General features: G+C 37.8%; 1 protein-coding gene across 1 annotated transcript in view; it reads right to left on the bottom strand.

Moving 5' to 3' along the window:
* The window catches only part of MMP16 (matrix metallopeptidase 16), a 179,237-nt gene that overhangs the window by 21,565 nt on the left and 134,804 nt on the right, over window positions 1-22,868 (bottom strand). Inside the window, exon 7 of the mRNA XM_063391591.1 lies at window positions 6,580-6,718. Within this exon, the coding sequence (XP_063247661.1) occupies window positions 6,580-6,718 (139 nt within the window). The remainder of the gene's footprint in view (window positions 1-6,579; window positions 6,719-22,868) is intronic.

Here is a 22,868-nt window from a genome sequence, read left to right as displayed (position 1 = left end):
CCACAAGGACCCTCTTCTCAGGCTAGACTATAGGCTCCATTGTGAAAGAACCATGTGTTTATTTTCTCTTCAAAGCACTACCATCATAATTTTTTCCAAAACCATTGCTAGTTTTAGTAATAATTACACCGAAGGAGAAGATACTCTTTGACATCACATGGACGCTTTGAACTAAATCACAAAAACATCAAGACAAGACCCATGGACATATATATTGAATTGGTCTTGCTGGATTCTTCACTTTGGTCTATCCATTATTATGCATATTGAAATGAAAATGATATTTAAAATATAAGGGGAAAGGTTTGTAAACAAATTTTGTTAAACACATTTAGAAAGAGGATGTAAGAGATAAAATCATGGCTGTTCACATTAGTTTTTGTACTTACCTTTACGGCTAGACAGGCTGTTAGACAGATTTAGGAGGTTAAGATACTGTGCTGTATAAATATTTTATAAGGAAATGTAATATTACCCCAAAGACCTGGGATCAGGTGTATGCCAGAATCATCAAGAGGGAAAATCTAGAGAGCCGTTTTGCAGTTGGTTTTAAATTTTAGCTATCCCTCTGTGGTATTAAATGTTTGTTTAAAGGAAGGGTTTCTTTAATCTCCCTATTTGTACTGTGGTGATTTAAAGCAGATTTTCATTTTATCAGAGTTTTAATTAGGAGAGGGGGTATATTTTCCATTCCTCCCATGCTGGGTTTCCAGGGTTAATTTTTTATCAGCTTCTTTACAGCTGTTTGTCACCCACTTTCAAGCACAGACACTACAGTTTGCTCAACTGATCCATTTTCTCTCCCCTGCCAGTTGAAGGAAAAAAAAAAGGACTCAAAGAATGAGCATGTACAGAGCTATTTGAAGTACTGAAAATAAAAGAGACACAGACATCTATGAAGGGCAGTCATGGAAGGCTGAGTTCTCCGTTGACTTGGGATAAAGGTCATTGCTAACCTGAGATTTACCTTTATTGAGATGCCTTATAAAAATTCACTTACAGGTGATAATGACAGAGGTGAGTATCAATCGTTCTCTGTCCCTCCTCCCATGTGGTTTATCTTTTGCCAATTTACATGACCAGGCACAGAAGGCTTCAGATGTTAAGGCAGTTTCAAATGCAATGATAAGAGAAGTCATGTGTTTTGGTCTTACTAGTTGGTACTTATGGTGTGAACAACAGATGGCATCCAGTGAATGATCCCAGGCCAGCTCATTTCAGTTTCAGAAGATCATTCAGAATGGCAGCTGTTGCACAGCATTGAGAGGCATATGCTGTGATGGATGTAATGCCAATACTTTTCTCTGTGCCTCACAAGGAATGAAAGTCAAAGCAATTGTTATGAATAGATCCTTATCAGCCGTACACAAGGAGGCAAAGTTAACTGTTAACAAGATCATGTCATACCAAAATAAACAATGGATATGCACAAACCATTGTAAGTGACAGCACCACTGAACCATGTATTTTTTGCATATTCAGATATACTGAAGTAAAAGGAAAGTGTAGATGTGGGAACAGACATAAGAAATGGAATTTTTCACATAATTTCTTACTAAGAAGCATATTCTTTCTTAGAAAACAGAGAAAAGGTAAATTTAACTGTATTCTGAGGAGACAGGGGAACACTGAGAACTCTAACATATGTAAGCAAGGCCTATTGATGATAACTAGAGGGAATTTTATTTAATGTTTGCTTTAGAAGACATGTTTAGTCTGCTATAACTGTGTTGATTCTTAATGAGAAGTACTGTAAGTGAGAAAACAAAATGTTCCATCTGGCTGACAGTTTTCACTTCGGTTTTTTGTTTGACTGGATTTTTTAATGAGATTTTAGGTTTGTTGTTTTCAATTTTTTTTCTGTCTCTTACCTGGAGGAAAGTCAGTGACTATTGATCTGATCAACAGAATATTGATCAGAACCCAATGTTAGGAGAAGTTAAATCTGAAAACCAGTGTGAAAGATGCCCAACTGTGATGGGAATGAGATCATTTTATTTCTAACATATTTATGCAACTTTAAATGGAGAACAAACTAATGTCAAAGTCATTATGTTTTCATGCAGCTTATCTTCCACTAACAAACAGTCAATAAGACTCCATTAATTGTCATCAAAACAGAAAGAACTATGACAAAAATCATCATATTTTTATTCCTCTTAAAGATAACTAATGCTTCTTTGGAGTCAGAACCTATGCCTTTGGCAGAAACCACCACTGTGTTTATTTTGAAAAGTTGTTTTTTTAAGGTCTCCCTGGTAGATTTGTTATTCTCACAGAGAATAAAGCACCACATGTTTCATGAAGTCTGAAATTTCAGAATGTTTAATCTTTCTGCTTTTATTCCCTAATGTAAAGTCTAATATAATAAGAAGCAGATTGGCAAGGTCAGAAGCTGAGAGTGAAGCAAGTGATAAAAAAGCTAAAATGTCTTACTTCTTGAAATAAGGCTTTGTTAAATATCACCACTGTAGGGAAACAGTTGAAAAGGATGAACCATGGAATTATTTGAAGTCTCTCAACATCCATCTTTGACATTCTAAAAAAGTACTGGAAATAAAGGACATCTGTATTGCTATGCTTCACTTAAAATTACAGTATTTTAGATATTCATCAGACTGTTTAACTTCCTACTTACTACTGCCAACAAATATGCAGTTTTTATTAACTAGTTCTTCCTTTATAGAATCTGAATTCTGAATAATTATGCTTCTGGGGTTTTTTGTCCATATTATTTGCAATTATAGTGTATGTGTAGTGCCGGAATCACTGTGTTAGAGTGGCGAGATGAATTCCTATTTTTTAAAAAAATTACATGTAATTTAAATCAGTTGAAAATTTAATATCTAATCCTGAATGTAGTTTTTTTTTTTTCCAGTCAACAATCCTCTTAATTTTGGTCTTTGAAGTCTGTATCTAGTCTTTTTATTAGTATCCTAAAATTACTATCCATGGTTCCTTTCTCCCCATTCCCCATTTCCCACATCAAGTTTCTGTCATTTCTGCATTCCATGATCTATAGTAAATCTATTTTTCAATATAAAACTGTCAGGCCATGGGGTAAGTATGGTGATGGAATAAATGTCATGATGGAGGCACTGGTAGTATGAGTTTTACAGCAACCTTCATATTGCTACATTTGGTTTACCATAACATTCAACAGTGCAGATGGCTTGACAATTTCTTTTTTAGCACTGTATAAATCCCCAAAGGCACACAGAATGAATTTTATTATTCATGTTTTCTCAATTAAAAAAAAAAAAAGAGAGAAAATTAAAAGGTATCTATCTGATGCCATCTTATTATCATTCAGCATGGACACTGGCAATGAATAATAACAAGAATTCAAACATCTGTTTTTTATAAGCAGCTATCCACCAGATTGCTCTGTACTTTATGAGTATGGTCTGGTCTGCTGGGGGCTGATGAGTCCATCTGGCAGGGAACAGGAACATCTCGGTCATATCCTTGGCAAGCTGGTGAAGAGGGCTTTTAACTAAAGTTGCTGGTGGAGGGAGAACCTCAATCCATCCCACTCCCACCAGTTTGATGCCAGTGCCAGCAAGAGATGTTCAGAGCCTGGAGAGAGATCACAGGTCAGCAGGACATCAAACAGCTCAAAGGAATCCCAGCCACCCCAGCCAGGAAGTTGGTTTCATTTGGCACCAAATCAAATGCCTCCATGGAAACACAGGTATTATGTGGAATACGCAACAGGAGTTGGGGACGTGCTTGGAAATTTGTGCACACCTGCAGGGCTGTGATCTGACTGGCTGGATCTTACAGAGATGTGGTGGGACAGCTTCTAAGAATGGAATGTTAGAATGGAAGGCTACTGGCTCTTTACCAAGGATGAGGGCATAGGGATGTTGTCTGTGTCTGTGTCCATGACCGGCTGGAGTGCCTGGAGCTCTGCTGGGACAGATGAGGAACTTGTCACAGAATCACAGAATCAGCCAGGTTGGAAAGGACTGGGGATCATAAAGTTCAGCCTATGACCTAACACCACCTTATCAACTAAACCATGGCCACATCCAGTCTTTTATCAAACACTTTCAGGGACAGTGAATGCACCACCTCCCTGGGCAGCCCATTCCAGTGCCCATTCACTCTTTCTGTGAGGATTTTTTTTTCCTAATGTCTAGCCTGTATATTTGTAGTATATTATGGATCAGCAACTAAAGGGAGGGCAGGAACAGGTGACACTATAGTGTGAGTCAGAGGAGTGCACAGTGACATTAATCCAGTACAAGTTCTCTGCTGGCACTTAATCCATCTTTTCTGTTTTATTCTCTGAAAAACGGATGCAGACACTGGCTTAGGTATGTTCCTTGTAAACACATCTGTATGCTAGACTTCAGATTTAAAGTTCCTTCTAGAACTTACTTGTTTGGACCAATTTTAGACTGGTAAGGCACACTACCTGGATAAGATATTCATAGATTTGCTCATCATCTTAGCAACAATCAACTTGTCTACTCATCTTTGGGAGGAGGACATGTACTCTTTTCCCAGAAAAATTTGTGATGGAATAGAAGAAACAAGACAATGATCATTTACCTACAGTCTATTTATACAGATTTCTGTAATCATGTTCCACAAGGCAGTTGAGATCCTTGGAATAGGAATTTTCAAGGACACCCATACACAAGACTGAGCAAAATTTTTGATTCTGTAGCAGTGGAAAAACATGATTACATTGATAGGAAACACCAACAGCTAGCTATTAAGAGTCATGAAGACATGGCAGAGAAGCAAAAATTTTTTAAAAGACTGCACAAGGAAATACAAAGACTTTTGTCCTTAGCAAATAAAGGGATAATACAAATGTCATTGAAAAAATAATGGAACTTTGAAAAGAAGTCATATGGAAAAATACCTACAGCAGAATATTTTAAGATAATATGGTATCAGCTAGAAGGCACAAAACTAACCAGTCTGAAATCAGATAGCATAAGGTGGGGACGATGTGAAAGGAAAACACAATTCTGACTTCTGAGAGCACAATCCTGTTGTTCCTGCTTGCTTTAATTAATCTTGATTTAATTTCCCAGAGAGAAAATAGAGAAGTTCCCTCCTCCTTCTGTTGTTTGTTATCTATAACCCACAGACTACATGATCAAGCCATTCCTCTAAGACCTAACAGGAGCCAGTCAGCTGTAAGTGAAGAGTGAAATAATGATGAAACATATTTCAAGGTCACAGGAAAGGAAAAGAAAGCAGCTTGATGATTTCTATCTGGAGCTCAGGTAGTGGATCCCAGAATTATCAAGGCAAAAGTCTGGAATGCGCAGGGTAGCTACTTTGCTCTTTGTAGAAGTGGTGCAAAGGAATAGCTACAGAATAATATTTTTACCCTTCCGTGTCCTATGGACCTAAAAAGCAAGCAGTGGAATGGAGATTTGGAGGCACCTTGATCATGTTTCTCAACTATATAAACTTTCCAGAGTTAATGACTTGAAGGGGTTTTTTTTATGGAAGAAGAAGTAAAATCATTTGCTGTATTGAAGTCATATACATAGAAAATGTACTATATGGAATGTAATTTTCCTTATGATTTACACAGAAAATACAATTTCAATGTTAGCAAAACATAAAATTCATTGTACTGTTATGAACTGTTTCTGCATGTTATTAAATATTTTCTTTTAACATTCCCAAGATCTTGTTTCTGTACTGAATGAAATATTACTTCTAATTCCCTGTTAATGACTCCACTTGTAAAAATGATTTTTTTATATAACTTTAAAAAAATCTACTTTTTTGTAATGAGTTAAAATTAATCATTCACAACACTAAACAGCTGAATAATTTTTCACATATTTGTCATCCATTCAGTTTCTCCTTCTCTCAAATGATTATTTTATAAAAGGTACTTTGCATAATTTGTAGACTTTTGTCACTAAGTATGCATTTATTAAACATATAAGATAACTTTATCATTAAATCTAAATTAGACACATGTTCAAGAACTTTTATTTTGAAGAACAGCTGATGTCTGGAGGGAAATTTGAAAAAAAAAATTGTTAGCAACAATTTGATCTATATCACCTATTTTCTGGAGTTTATGCTTCTTTAAAACCTCTAAATATACAGCTATGAAAATTATTTTTTCCCCACATGAAACTCCTAACATCACAGGTCTTAGATGAAACAAATACAGTGCAGTACAGTGAGGTATATACAGCAGAGGTGCCATTTAAATATATAAGAAATTCATTTGTAAAAAGGAAGAAAAGCAAAGAGAACGACACAAAAATTAATAATGGAAATGTGTTCATTGTGTCTTCCTAAAACAAATTTTAAAAAATTATTTCATGGCAGATAATTTCTATGTCTCATATTTATACTTTCAAATTTTTATTGAATATGTAAGAGCAAATGACCTGATACTGTGAAGAGTAATCATAAATTAAAAATGCAATTGATAAACAAGAAAATGTTAACTTACACACTCTTCATTTAGCTACCAATTTGCAACAAGATTTACAAATCTTGAGTAAAAATAAACAAGATGTGTTTCAAGAAATCACCACACTCAAACGTGTTACACAAAAGCTTGCTTTTGTTCTTTCTTACCTTTAAAGAAGACAAAATTCCCCTCGCTGTTTTCATAAACTGCATCAATGCTGGGAGGCAGTCCCCTCCAGAAGTAGGTAATCTGCATGGGGTATCCATCCATCACCCTGTTGTTTCTGACTCTCCAAAACCACTGATCCTGGAAACCAAACATACACTTCTTAATGCATTTATATGTGTCCAGCTGCTGTCTTGAAAATACTGAACAGCTTGTCCTGGCATTTTTAGAGCAGACCTTTTGCTGAGTGGATAAGCACATTGTGTTTGCATTTGTGTCACATTACAAATGTTTCAGAGCTGGTTTTTGCTGAGGTGGGTATAAGCTACACACGTGAACCAGGTGTTTGGAGCAGACCACCCTTGGCAGAACATACAGCGTGTTGTATGAGGTGATGCAACTCTCTCACTTCATTCTTATAAGGGGCCCAATTTAAAAATTGTGGTTTGACTACAAGTGCTTTTAGACGGAACCATATGCTTAGGTGAATGTCCGAAATAATGGGACTACATACAGGCTTTAAACACAAATTAATTTTGTGGGTCTTTTTTTGCAGTAGCTTCTAACAGTGAAAGGTTGATGGATATATGTGTAACATCACTACATCAAGCTAGTAAGAACTATGCTTTGATGATGATTTTACTGTAGTGAAGTTTAGCAGTCTCTCCAAGTGCCATTAAATAGAATGGTTAATATTACAACCATATATATTTATATATAATAAGTGCTAAATCCAGCGAAATCCAATACATGGCACATTAAATGGGTATCAATAAAGATATCATCACTGTACCTCCTCAAAAGTGTTTCATTTAGAGATGGATAAGGTAAGTATTTAACTTCTTTACACACATTTGAACATTTTTCAGCATTAGTATTATATAAAACAACACCCTTTAACACTAAAGGAAGTGATGTTCTGACAGAATCTGTCACAGTTTACATGGCAGTTCTTCCTCAGTGCAAGGAACACAGATTTCACAGTGCAACAAAACCTGTAAAATCATCAAGTCAACAAATATCTTCTTGAGAATAGGTTATGTTTCAGACTTAGTGATTTGTGAGGTATGCTTGCATTATTTTATTTTGATTGCAGGATCAATAAAATTATATTTTGCAGATTTGGTATCAAGCTGAATGTCAAACTGTATTTCATACTTCATATTGCTGACCTGCAGTATAATGGTTAGAATATTCTTATCTATTATTTGCTCAAATTCCTTAGCAAACCAGTAACTTTTCCTGCTATACTATGAAAATCTTAACAATAATAAAATTATAGCAAAACTAGAATGTTTGTTTCATTCAGCATATCCTCATGAATTTGTTCTTAAATCTGTTTATGTGTATATATTGATGTATATGCCTTTAATGTTGAAATATTCCATTCTGAAGCATAACTGTGAATATAACATGCCATGTTCTCTTTTCTGCTGATGGAATCTCATGGACTTTTTATTTTCCTCATCTATTTTCAACATATGTACCTGTCCTTGCAAGGGACAATGGGGTATAGGTCATCAGTAAGGATCCTACAGCTTTCTACAAAACTAAAATTTTGAAAATTTATGATTTTAGCATTTTTATGGTGTTATTTAACCAGAAAGAGGCTGGCATATGATTTGTTAATAGACATAATTTCAGGGAATCAGCAAATATCTAGAAATATCTGAGTTAAGAATAGAAAGTTTGGACCATTTATAATATTGGGGAAGGTAGGAGATGGCAGAGGCTCATAGAACAATTTGTTTATGTAAATTTAATTTTCCTGGCTGAATTTCCTATGAACATGCTGGACTCAATGGTTTTAGACTGACAGAGTTCAAACTCTGGAACTCAAAAAATCCAGCACGTAGATGCCAAGGACCTTTCTGAAGATTCAGATGGGGTAGGCTCTGCTTAGAGAAAGAATATATATATACATATATATGTAAATGTAACTAATTTATCTTAAACAAAGTTACATTTACCAGCAATTTTATCATCTGCATTTTGATAAACATGTACATTTACTGAAAGTATGTTTTCACAAGAGTTTAGCTATTACTGAAATTCAAAAGAGGCATAGTCTTAGAGAAAGCATATTCCCCTCAATAAAGCTCTTTCACACTTTAAGTAAATAGCTTGAAACAGTTTCTCTGGCAAAACACTTCTCAGTGTATTTTTTTATGTTGAATAAACATTGTCTTGTCTCTTTTGAGAAATGGTGTGTTTTGAGAAATGCTTTGCCTTTCCCACTATGTTGGTTAAATATACTTTTTATTATTTTGTTTCCCTAAAACACATTAACTACAGCAGACAGGTTGAACACGACTTGTCACATGCACTGCAATGCAAAGCCTGACAAACGCATACACTGAATGCATAGATTTTAGTGTCCTTCCTTGCTGACTAGCAAATGCCTCTTTGTAAACATCTGTAGATACCCAATTGCTTCACAAATATGGATCATTCCTCTGCAGCTGAGATCTGGCATAATAATGGAACATTAAATATTATGACTGTTAGACATACCAAGTAAATTAAATTTGGACAATTATTCCCAGTTCAGAAAGCAAAACCCAAACAAACAAAAATCAACATTTAATTAAGCTAGAGCAATATATCTAAAAAGCAGAAAATGGGCATTGAGTGAGAAGAGACTGTAAGGTGTTTCAGAAACACTATGATGTATAAAGAGTAACAGTCACATGAAGAAGCAGTAGCAGTCACTCAAATTGAATGTATTGACATTTTATTTTGAAGATGAGATATTTCTGAGAAAAAAAGACAATAAAGCTTTTTAGAGAAAACAAAATAAACAAAGGTCATACATAATCATTCTGTACTGTCAGTAATTGCTTTAGGTATTTTTTCCCTGTGCATTTAAAGGGTCTAAAATATAGTTTATTATGTATGATCATAGCATATACTAGCATCATAAAAACACTTCTTTATTAACAACTCAGAGAATCTTGAATGGAAGACAATATAAAAGTAAAAAAAAATCTGGTTCATATTGCATAACTTTCATACTTTGTTGCAGATACAGTCTCCTCCCACTCTTAGAATATACAATTTCACCTTTTTTAGTGATGATTGTGTTAAATGGTCCTTTATGTTTCTTTCTATGAATGTTTGAATCTTTAGTCATGAATAATTAATTTCCATTTCAGTATTTATTATCAACTTAAATATCTTTCAGATTCCTTAAGGGACACAACTGATGTGCATGAGAATTAAAAACAATCCCCAGGTATTTTGGTTCATCCATAATACACAAACTAGAGGAGCTTTCAGTGCAAAATTAATGGAGCTTTCTTGTCTAAGGACCTCATTTGCTTATGTCTCTGGACTAACAACCATTGTCAATGTTAAAACATTAATTTGCCACAAAATGTCTAGAGCTCTGACATTTAATTTGTACCTAATGAACTCCACCTATAATTCTGTAATATGTGACACTGACTCAAGGTCAAATGACAGCCAGTAAAAACAGAAAGACTGTCCAATGTGATAGACATTCTAAAAACCTACAAGCTAGAACAAAGGAAAAAAAGAGAAACCTTTGAGTGGGCACCTTTTTTAACTACTTGGAGATGAAGGCAGGTAAAGATTTAGGGCAGACAGTTAGGTGCAAAACAGGGCCAAATTGCTACTGTAAATTATATTATTTTGACTATGATTACAAAAATGTGTGTGAACCTCCAGTAATTTCTGAAATATCCTATACAGCAAAAATCTCTGTGATTTTCTGCTTGACTTGATGTTAAGTGTAGATATATAGTGCTATTACGAGTATTCTCCTAACAGGGTGGAGTGAGTTGCAAAATGTAATAGCTACAGCTGATAGGGAGAGGAGTTTTACTATTTCTAGATTCCACAGGATAACTGTTTGGCCTATTTAATTTGAAAAAAAAGAAAAAGCCAAATAAGCCTAATACTTCTGCCCTAAATAAATGTCAATCAAATCAAATACTAAATTTCAATCAATACTGTAGCTTAATATTATTGACAAAACACATCAAGGTATCACATTGGGTCTTGTGTTCTCCTACAAGCATACTCTGATGATGTGCAAAAGCAAGCCTGTGTCAATGGAAGATTAAACATACCCAGCAGCTAAGCAAAGCAGCAGCAACAGACTGACACATCCAGACAAATTACTATCCTTGTACTTTTTTTTCATCTGAGTATTGCAGAAAAAGAAAAAAAGAAAAGAAGCCAGTGGCAAATAATATACTAGGATATTTAATAACATTAAATTTTTCTCTTAGAGAAGAGTTCTGTGTGGGATTGCATTTTATGGAAATGGTTTGCTCTGGCTCACCCTTGGAAAATGTATGGTTTATCCCAAGTCTGTACCCTCCCTGCAGTATCCTGTATCTGTAACCTCATTGGCTGGAGAATGTTACCGCGCCCCTTTGAACCTCTGTGATAAGAATGCTAAGGCAGAAGGCTCTGCCCCTCTTGCCCCTCTACCCCTGGAGGCGTCCGGACGCTCCTCTCTCCTCTCCCCCCCTTCCCCCTCCCCCCTTCCCCCTCCCCCCTTCCCCTCTCCCTCAGTGAATAAACCCTCACCTCATCAGCACCCCACCGGCGTCTGAAGTCTCCTTGCCTGCAAGCCCGGGAACACCACGACCCCCAAAAGACCCCGGGGGTCTCCGGGGGGCACTCCCCGGGGACCCCCCATAAATTTAAACAACAACAGATGACGCACCAACATCGGGCAAGGGCATCAGCGACCCTGAGATAAGATGGACCATGGTAACTCCGTTTCGGTGCCGTCTCCGGTGGAGCGGCCGTTCTGGGCCATCGCGGCCCGGGGCGGCCCCTCCCCCACCGCGCAGAGACCTCGTGAGCCACCACGTGCCTGTCCCACCACCGCCGACCAGCCCGGCGCGGGCCCGGGTCCCAGTCCCTTGGGGCCCCGGCCCGCCTCGGCGCTGCGCGGGCTGTGCAGCCCCGCCGGGCGGCGCGGCCCGGGCGGCGCGGCTCCGCCACGGCGAGGCTCCGGCGTGAGCCCTGGCGCGGCGGGACCGCTGCTGCGGCGCGTGGCTGCGGCGCGTGGCTGCGGCTCGGCCCCGGCCCGCCTCGGCTCGGTGGCGCGGGCTGCGCGGCAGTGGCGCAGCACCCTCCGGCCCGCGGCAGCCGCGGCGCGGCGCGGCCCCGGCGGTGGAGCGGCCCCGGCCCGGCACGGCCGCGGCGCGGGGCAGTCCCGGCGGAGCCAACACGTGGCCCCAGCCCCGCCGCAGCGCGCGCGGGCCCCAGCACCGGGAAAAGCCGCGCGAACAGGTGCCCCTCCCCCCGCCTGGCAACAGCGGCGAAGCAGCCAATGCCCCTGGACAGCAGCGAAAGGAACTCAGCCAGACGGCCATCAGAGAAGGAAAAAGCAGTCTTCAGTTGTGCCCAAGCCCTGCACCTTCCAAAACTCGGTTTTGTAAATTGTGTAACCTCCTTCCTTACCCTTACCCCCTCCTCCCCTTGCTGCTCCTTCTCCCTAACCCCCTTTCCCTTAACAAACCCCCGAGAGTTAACCCTTTCCTGCTAAACCCGGCACGGCACGGCTAACACCACGTGCTGCGCTGTGACCGCATGGCCACCATGGCCACGTGCTCTCAGTCCCATCTTCTGCTTTCCAAGTCCCACAAGGTAAACGCTAAGAAACCAAACCCCAAAGCTAAAGTGAATTTGTAATACCAGTTTTGCAGCCTTGTATAATTGTTAGTGCTACTTTGATTCCCTTTCCCTGTTTTTCTGCCCCTGTCCCTTGCTGTTCTGGCCAAACAGCAGGGTGTCCCAAACCCCTCCATTTCCTTCCCATCCCCATGAAGTAGTTTTTACAATCATGCCTTTCTAGTTTTGTGTGTGTTCATATTGCAGATTCCCCTGTTTTCTAATTTAGAAAGCAGAGGCCTTTTCAGGTCACAAGTGTGGATCCAAGGGAAGCAGTTTTTAGATTGTCTTCTTGTAAGGCGTGATTCAGTGGTAGATTACTGAATCGATAACGCTTTTTGGGTTTATACTGTCCTCAGTTAGTTCTGAGGGTGATTGATAACCTGATAGAGTGTCTGAGAAAGTATTTGACGGTTTTTGTAGTTTTTTTCTTTTGTTTTTCTTTTGATGACCTAAAACTGGGGGTCTTTTGTTAAGTCTCTGACAGTTCTGGTGCAAGTATGGACGAAAAAAATCCCCCAGTGGGTACATATGGACGAATGTAAACAATTGCATGCAGAGTGTAGGTCCTTTCGGTTGAACCAGTTGGAAAGTGAAAGGAGTGATTTGGCTCAGATCCGTGGGTGAGAATCTGAGGCCGTGTGTGGAGCCCGGGGAACTCCACGTGTTTTCCTGTCCCTGGAATGGGAGCAGAGGTCAGCGCCTCAGCCTAAGGTGGGGGCTGTGGTGGTCTGAAAAGCCAGTTGGAAAAGACTAGACACTATTAGGCCAGTCACGCTGGAAAGGCTCAAACAAATTTGTTAACTTGTTTCAAATCTTGCAATATAAACTCACATAACCCGTCTACTGCAATTACAAGGTCAGATCAACTGTTCACAGTATAACATAATCCTTACTGCAATTGTATTTGGTTTCATGCTGCAAAACTGTGTAATTACTGTTTCATTTTTTAAATTGTTAATTGTCATATGTCATATTTCTCTTCTCACATTTTAAAGAAAAAAAGGGTGACTTGTGGGATTGCATTTTATGGAAATGGTTTGCTCTGGCTCACCCTTGGAAAATGTATGATTTATCCCCAGTCTGTACCCTCCCTGCAGTATCCTGTATCTGTAACCTCATTGGCTGGAGAATGTTACCGCGCCCCTTTGAACCTCTGTGATAAGAATGCTAAGGCAGAAGGCTCTGCCCCTCTTGCCCCTCTTCCCCTGGAGGCGTCCGGACACTCCTCTCTCCTCTCCCCCCCTTCCCCCTCCCCCCTTCCCCCTCCCCCCTTCCCCTCTCCCTCAGTGAATAAACCCTCACCTCATCAGCATCCCACCGGCATCTGAGTCTCCTTGCCTGCAGGCCCGGGAACACCACGACCCCAAAAGACCCCGGGGGTCTCCGGGGGGCACTCCCCGGGGACCCCCCATAAATTTAAACAACAACAGTTCTGGTTATATACAGAGAAATTTACCAAATGACAAAGCCTGCAGAAACTACATTTCAAGACTGTGATCAAGGAGACAATAAAGTTCCCCTACAATACACCTTTATAAAATATTATGAAATTGAATATGGGAAATGCAAGGTATAGTTATTGTATCTAAACCAAAACAAATTTGGAATATCTTTTAAAAAATCTTGATCTAATCTCAAAAGGCACTTTTTCACATCTACTTCATCAGGTCATGAATTTCATCAGGGAATCTCAATGTTGGTAATAACAGGCCTGTGGCATGGGGGATTAAAGCTTTTGTGACTACTCATTTAGGGAATTCCACTATTTCTTTATTCCATCCATCTTCAACATTCTGAATTTAGAATTTATAGTATTTAAGTCAAAGGACATTACTGCACAAAATAGGAAAAAAAGACCAAAAGAATTTTGAGCAACTTTCTGGGAAATAATTTTCATGGAAAATTTTTCAGCAGAAAAAAAGAAGATACACTCCAGGGGATTTAAGTGCAAATTATTGTGCAAAAATTAGTAGCACAATTCAACTATGAGAAGGATTCTGAAATTATTTTTCTTTTCTGTTTTTTTCTTAATATAGAATTTGCAATGAAATGTATAGACTAGCCCTACTTCAGTTCCTACTTAATTCCATAGTAGAAAACAATTGGGTCTATTGACACCAGAATCAGATGCTACCAATCTAGCTCATTTTAGGGAACAATTAACTAAATGGATGATTTATACACATACAAAATAGCTTAGCTCAGCTCATTATGGAGCTGGTTCACATTAAGAACAGACAAGGCTCCTTTAAAACTACAAAGGACTGTTATCCGTTCAAAAACAGATGTACAATGCATCGCTTATTTGAATTTATAGAAATAATTCATCTTTCCTAATGTGTTTCGGACAACAGCATGGTTATCCAGTTAGAACAGGGCATAAATGTTGCCTGAGAGCCACGGGGAGAAGTCAGAGCTTTTAATATCACTCAGAAAAATCTCAGCACTTCCTATGTTGAGATCCTGAACCTCCTGGTGATATCCTCCCTGGAAATGAGACCAAATCATTGGACACAAAATAATGATATGGAAAGATATCACCAAATACTTGTTCTGTTTCTTCCTTACTTTCTCAAGTAAGGAATTTACTTCCTCGATTATTCCAATTATTAAGCATAATTATATAAAATACCAACTATTTGCTGTTGGTACCTAATCAGACACTGGAGAACTGTCGACAAATTAAAACCATTGTTTGCTATAAACTTATTCTTTTCCTTAAAAACATGTTATGGCTAACTAACACCATGAACAAAACAATTAACTACTGTGACTCGGCATAGAAGCAAGTGAAAAACTGGGAAACATCCCATTGTTGAATACGGGAAGTGCTAAATTGAGATTGGTTTAAAGCATCTGTCTTCAGCTAAGCCGAGGTTCACTGGTGTAAATACGTTTTCGAGGGGAAATATGTAGTGATTTTATGTAAGAAATTTTTGCTAAGAGTATGCTAAGCATTTTTTCTAATCTCTCTTCTTCTCTTCTGCATTACTGACACAATAAAGTAATGTCAAGTAATTTATGCAGGGTCCAAAATGGCCTTATGTTAAAACATGTCTTCTTGGCATCTTGTTCTGAGTCCTAACTATTGGCCTGAATATTCTCTTTCACTCATTTGAGACATGTCAAAGCAGCTTTTCATTGCTCATGTTGAAATCGATAGCTATGCTTTAGAAAAACAAAACAAAACAAAACAGCTAAAGCAACCAAGAAATTAGACTTCAAAGATCAGGGAAAATATGAAAATAATCCATTTATTTTTCAGAAAGGACTCATATGCATTCTGACTCTCTTCATGAGAGAAGACTCTTGTTCTCTCCCCTCATTTGTAAACTGTTGTACAGATCTTGTCCACTGTATCTCTTCAGATTACAAGTATGACAGTAAAAGACCTTGCACTATGATGCAGCTGGAGATGATATTGCTTTCTCCTCTGTCCCACAATATATACCTGAAAATGGTGACAACTCAGGTAATCAATGTTTTATCTTTACCAACGGAACATAATTTTTTTTAAACAATAACAAAAATAAATAAAAACAATCTCCATTTGGATGGGTTTCTGTATTCCCAACTCAGTTGAGCATTTTAATTCATTCTGATTTTTGTCCAAATAATTAATTAGACTGACACACTATAAAATGTTCCCATTGCCACATGGTTATGATCCAATATGAAGAAACAAATAGACAGACACAAAAGAAGCAAAATAAAGACCTGTAATGACATCGAATCTAGGCTTCCAGCCAGGAATCTCTGGAATGTTCAAATTCCCCCTAATGTTCTGTAGGTATCAGCACATGCCCATGAAGTACTGCACAAAACCTTTCATCCACATGATTAATATTAGGCCTTTACAGAGCAGTTAAGTGTTTATTTCCTCAGTAGTGTTTGCACTTTGAGACTACAGAACCATCTGTAAATTTTCTTGAACTCCATTCTGTTGCCCTTCCCCACAGGCAGCTAACATAAAAGCAGTGAGTTCCATCAATTAATGGACCAATGGTGTATTCTGCACCATGGAAAGATAAGAAAACTGGGCATTTTTTATTACTAAAAAAACCCCCTAATTTTCTTGGCTAGAATTGAAAAACTTTCTCCTGGTACTGAGAAAAAAAAAAAGTGTTATGTTGATGTTGAGGCATTCTATATTTAAACTGTAAATATTCTAACAAAGATGAGTGAAATTTAAAAAAAAATCACAATTTCATTAATAAAGGTATCTGTCTATGTAATATATGATACAAACAAGGGATCCTTGATATACCATCTTTAAAATCAGGCAGGTATATAGAAGGGCCTAAACAATGAAAAGGGGTGAAAAAGGTTTAATATGTATTTAATATGCATTATGATATTAGGTGAAGATATGTGCTTTGTAGTAGCTATCCTTTTCTCTTTAAAAATAATAGTGGAAAACACCAAGTTGGAATGTAGACTGGCTCTCTCAGCGGCCTGCATTTATACAGGTTATATCAACATGTGTTCGTGGTTCTTCGAAATATCATGGGGCACGTCACAAACATAATGTTCAAATGAGTCAAATCTCCTTTTGTATTGACCAACACCTACTTCTTGATATTTCTCTTCAAATAACATATTCTCCTTTTCATGCACTCTTTGAGAAACTAGATAACCCATTATTTTCTATGACACTTTGCTAGCTTAAGTCTGACAAACATATGAGCCTCTATCTGAAAATTCAGTAACATTAACTGTACAACTCTCTCCATCACCCAATTAATTTGTGATATTATATGTCATAATCTTCACTTTTCTTCTATCCTTTTGCAACCTCTTTCACCATTTCATTAAAAAAGATCAATAACTGTGGACTACCTTTTTCCCTTTAATGAAACTGTCAAAAAGATTTCAAAACATGTGAAATTTTCTAGGAACAGAGAGAGTACAAGCATAACACCATTTTCAAGATTCTTTTCCCAGCTGCACAGTATTTCCTATCACAAAACTATATTGCCTTACCAACAATAGCACAGAAACAGAAATTTCCTTCCTGGAGAAGACCAAGTGTACCACCTAGGATCCTACAGAAAAATTAAGGATTTTTTCCATAGTTTATTTTTGCTATCCATCCTGGCCCGTGGAAAGAGAATAAAGAATAGTGGAATATCACTCTATCACTTGCAATATGATGCTTCACTGTCTGCCAGAGGTGAGCAGATGATTTTTAAAAATACAACAAATACATCTGAGTCATCAGGCTGTCTGTAATGACTCAAGCACTCTCTGAAAAACAAAAAGGTCACAATAGAGCAAACTCAACTACTTTTTTTAATTTTTACCACCAAAATATATGGGATATTAAATAAACAGGGAATGGAGTTCTTGATAACAAAAGTTACAGATAATGCTAGAGAGGATATGACCTTTTTCACCAAAAATTTCTAGAGGCAGGCAGCAAAAACACTGAAAGAAGTCAAATGGAGAAACTATAAATAAATACTTTTTTTTAGTTTTGTTAATCTAGGTAGATATTCCTGGCAAAGCACAAAGATTAGAAAACTCCAAATAGAGGAGAGAAGGATTCACCTGGTAAAAAAATAATGTGCACCTACATGAATAAGTTTGTGACTTGTGAACTACGACATATCTATGAGATCACTTAACATAATTTTTAGCTGGAGGAAGCTTCTATGTCTGTTTCAATGTGGAAATAAAATAGAAGTCATTATCATTCACTCTTGTTGGCCAAAAGCTTTTGAAGGTGAGGCAGTGACAAACTATGTCTACCAGGATTATCCAAAATCGACCATCAGAACCCTATCATTGATATTGTAGGAACACAGAAATTAGTACTCCAAACATTTTTTCTAGATGTAATGAAAGATTTAATTTCCTTTTTACTAGAAAAAAAATGGTATGTTATTATTTATATGATTTATCACTACATCATCTGTATTTTCATATTTCTATCACATCCATAAATTCATATGCAGATATGTTTTTTCCATATGAAAATAAATGTCCCAGCCCATGGCAGGGAAGTTGGAAGAGATGATCTTTGAAGGTCCTTTCCAACCCAAACCATTCTGATCCTATGGTTCTATAACTAATAATAGGAAAACATATACAAGGAAGTAAGATGGAAAAAATTTAATGAATAAATGAAATGTGAGGTAAATGGAACAGTGACATTACAGTTGTAAAGAAAGAGGGATGTTAGTGATAGAGGACACAGCATAAACTGATGGAAACCACTATGTGCACATCATATACACATACAGAAATAAAACAGGTGAAATCAGCTATGTCAGTAACTCTCATACTGACATTTATTATATCTCTGAAGACCTAAAAAATCATGTCTCTCCCCTGAATCTTCATAATTCATGAAACTAATTTTCATGGTTTTGCACATATATGCAATTCAGTGTGATCCTATGTGTAAATGCAGGATGTGTTCATGCTACCATTTACCCCGTCTCTCTGCCTTCTCCACACTGCACATTGCATGAAATCTCTGAGTAAACCAGAAGTATTTGGAGTGCACTGATCAGTCACGTCAGAGCCACAGGTGGAAGCAAGAGAGAGGGAGTAATTAAAATATTTCCTCCTGATTGCAGTAGTTTAGGACAGTTCATCCATAAAGAGATACTGAAGCTGTTCTAACCAGGACGAGGTTCTCAAGATGATATCTCATTCTTTAATACACTGTTTGTAGGGGAAATGGAAGAGTGTCTACACTACTCATTTCAGGGCCAAACCTCCTCTGTCTACATATGCATATCTATAACAAGTAGAGACTCAAGGTGAGGCTGCCCCAGTGCAGAGCAGAGTGGGATAATCCCCTCCCTTGCCTGGCTGGTGATGCTGTTCCTGGTGCACCCCAGGACTGGCTTGGTCCTCCTGGCTGCCAGGGCACTGCTGACTCAGATTCAGCTCTCCATCAACCAGGACCCCCAAGACTCTTTCCACAGCACTCTCTCCAACATCTTGTTCCCAAATCTGTACGTACATCCTGATTTGCCCTGTCCCAGGTGCACAGTCCAGCCCTTTCCCTTGCTGAACTTCATCTGGTTGCTGATTACCCAGCCCTCTGATTTGTTGATGTCTCTGCAGGGCTTCTCTGTTCTCAGTGGAGTAATCACCTCCTCCCAGTACAGTGTCATTGACAAACTTACTCAGTGTACCTTCAAGTTTTGTGTCCAAGCAGTTTGTGAAAATGTACAAGAGAACTGGCCTTAGGATGGAGTCATGTGAGCCCCACTACTGACTCGCCACCAACCTGATATAACCCCATTTACTATAGTCTCTTTTTATTGTTCCCCACATTTCTGGGCAGCTTCAGCCCCAAGGGTTCTCACTAGCACTCAGTTCATCAAGTTCTGGCATGTCATTCTACTACTTATCACTGGCAACTGCTTATCACTGGTTTTGTCCCTTTTCCCCTTCCAATTTAGTTTAAAGCTCTGTCAAAGAGCCCTGGTAGCTCCTGTGCTAAGGTCCTTTCTCCCCTTTGAGAAATATGTTCCATGTCCTATAGGTGAGTGTATGAGGGTTATTCTGCATTCAAACTGCTCCAAGAGGCTAATATATACTTTTTGTTCTCATTTTAATGCTTGTGTTCTCTGATATTGTGCTGACAGCAAAAATAAAAAAATCCAGGTACCAAATCTAACTCTGAATGGTATGGGGCAAGGCTAAGTAAATGCCTGTTGACATGGAAGGATTAAAAAAATGACTGTAGAAGATGCCACAGTAATCAGTGGGTGAACAGTGATAATTTCTGGAGTGTCTCAGCTTTGAGCTTGACAGCAATGGCCATTGAGCAAAACAGGCCATTAAGAGTGAAACATCCAGAAAACAGCAGCCAACAATAACATTTGTCATGACAATGCAAATATGAAAATGATAGATATTCAATTGTCTTTGCTTACTGCCTCTGTCACTCAGATACAGGGATTAGATCTCGTGGAAAGTGAAGGAATTTCAGTAAATATGTAATATCATAAACCACATCTGATTACAGATAAGCTGGTAATGTACAATTTAAAGCAATAAATGACTGTGGGTGTTATAAAGGGATGGCCAGACATCACTCCAACACAAAATCAAAGGCTCCATTGTGACAAGATTGAGGAGAAATGCTGGTGCAGCCTTATGGAGAATGGGAAAGGATTGAACCCTGCCATCATTCAGTATAACCTTTGACCTAATACAGCCTATTCTCCTTGGAAAAGATATTTTCATTAGACAAATATGTTAAATCATGAATTAAAATGGTCCCTGTGTAATTTTGATTTACTGACTGGAAATGTAGAATCATAAAATTTGATTTTGAATGCTTACAGTACAAGCTGTCATACACATTACAAAGTTACCTGTTGTTTCTTTTGTGATTTTCCCTCATATGTATTACTCATAATAGATAGTCCCTCATTATACCAAAGGTAATTAAAACCAAGTGAAATCCTCTGTGTGCTATAGTCAGTGGAGTTTTTTACCACTCCTTTCAATTGGGCCAAGTTTTCAGTCAATAGGCAAGGAAAGCAACACTTAAAAATATTCAAGCTACAGCTTATAAAAAGAAGGAAATGCAACATTTAGGTAAATATATACTATAAATTTTTGATATTTTCCAATAGACTGCCAAGAGTGTGAATAGTGTTTCACTAAGTTGTTGAAAAAATACATGTGTTTTATATTATTTAAGACTTCAACTGTTTAGTAGTGCAGTGTTTTGCACAGGAAATAGCTAATTCAGAGGAACAAATGAGATTAGTTTATTTGCATTTAACTCCCTGCCAAACTTTTATATTGTGGACCTTCAACCCTTTGAAAGGGACCAAAAAAAAGAAAGAAATTAGAAATATACAAATACTGCTACAATATAAGGCTTTGGCTGTAAAAAAAGATTAGGAAAGCATAAGCAAATAATACCACTACTTGAAAAAGCTTACATTACAAGCCATTCAAATTGTTTTCCAAAACGTTTACCTAAATTAGTTGAAAGGCCACAATTTGATACAACAAGAAAGTTTAATTAAGCCTTGTGCTTGAAGTGTTTCTGCAACTGGTCCCTTTGGTTCCATTAGGATGTAGCCTCAATTAAAATGTATTGTTAATATTACAAGATAACACTTGCTGGTGGCACAAAATTGAAGATATGCCTCCATGTAATTTTAGATTATTCCTTGCTGTGAGTTTTTGCCTTTTTTTTGTCAATAATGCTTTTTTCTATTCTCTTGCCAATGAAATATTTTTAATCAGTACACCCAAACAATGAGCCTCTGAAAACAGGCAACTTCTACAAAATTAAATACCTTTTGCACATTAGCATTCAGTTAAAACTTTTCATTATTCAGTTTTACTGTATTACAAGGACAAGTAAAAAATTAATAGGATCACAGGATTCTCTGACTTTAGGAAACAAATATTGTAACAGTGAGGGGAAAAATCCCCAAGATCACACCTTTCCACTTTAATTGACATCATTAGTCTTTTCTCAAGTGATAATGTCCATTGAGGGCATTCGTTCTCCCTACTGAGATTCTCTTTCTATTGTTGAGTTATGCACAAGAAACAAATTTACCAGATTAGAGTCTTTTCATGTGCATTTATTTATCTGTATTTTTAACATCTTTCTCTTATTTAACAGTGTTATGCAGAACCATAATTGTTCAGTATTCCGTACATTTGGTAGTACGTAAAACTTGTGATTGAAATACAATTTTTAATGATCAAACAGATTTTAGAACAAACTCTTGTCATATGGGCAGGAAAAAAGGAACAGTTATTTTCAACAACTAATAAAAATAGCACTTCTAAATGCACAAGTAACACAATATAAGCACACTATCGTTTGTTGGAGGATTGCTTTTTTGGAGTGAGAAAAAGTATTAATTTAATTTTTTCATTCAACTTACAAGTACTTTCCTAAGAATACATAAAAGTTTAACCCACTCTATCCTTCTGCATAAAGCAAGTACTGGAGAGCTTCAGATTCCCCCAGTTCCACTCTATTTTAAAAAATACTTCTAAAGAATTACTAATTCTTTGGATTGTGGCCAGTGGTTTGCAAATATTTAGTATCACATTTTTTTCAGTATTTATTAGATTAAAACTAAATCAGAAATAAGAATTTGTTTGGATTCACATTTAATTGCCCACAATTTTTAAACATTGTCCCAAAGCCTGCTACCACATTTGTATAATAATTCACACAATCCACTCCAGTATTCCTGTTAAACTCAGGCTGTCCAGCTCTGTGTGAAAACCCTTGAAGAGTCTGAAGTGCTCCTTTTTATCTGTGAGGACTCTCTGGGTTAGGGAGGGCATCTTGTGGGTATTAATGGCTCATCATGAGGTGGTGAGAGTTTCAAAGAGACAGGACCAACTCAGCCTTTGAATAAAGTATTTTAGCTCAGAGCCTGACCCTAGGAAGGAGGATGATTTCCTCTGAAAGATGACCCAGGGGAAGGAGGCAGCAGAGCATCTGTCTCACACAGACAGAAAGGATGGACATTCCCCCCTCACAGCACTTCTCTTGTTAGTGTTTGTGAGCAGCTGCCACACAGCCGAATCTCCCCTGCCTGGTCTGATTTTCTGAGCTGGAATAAAGAAGCCACAAAACAGTCTCCAGACGAAATCTCACTAGCTATTGCCTCTGACA

The sequence above is a fragment of the Prinia subflava genome, chromosome 1, assembly GCF_021018805.1.
Source record: "Prinia subflava isolate CZ2003 ecotype Zambia chromosome 1, Cam_Psub_1.2, whole genome shotgun sequence".
NCBI classification, from domain to species: Eukaryota; Metazoa; Chordata; class Aves; order Passeriformes; family Cisticolidae; genus Prinia; species Prinia subflava.
The sequence above is the reverse complement of the archived record's forward strand: the minus strand, read 5'-3'. Positions and strand labels throughout refer to the sequence as shown.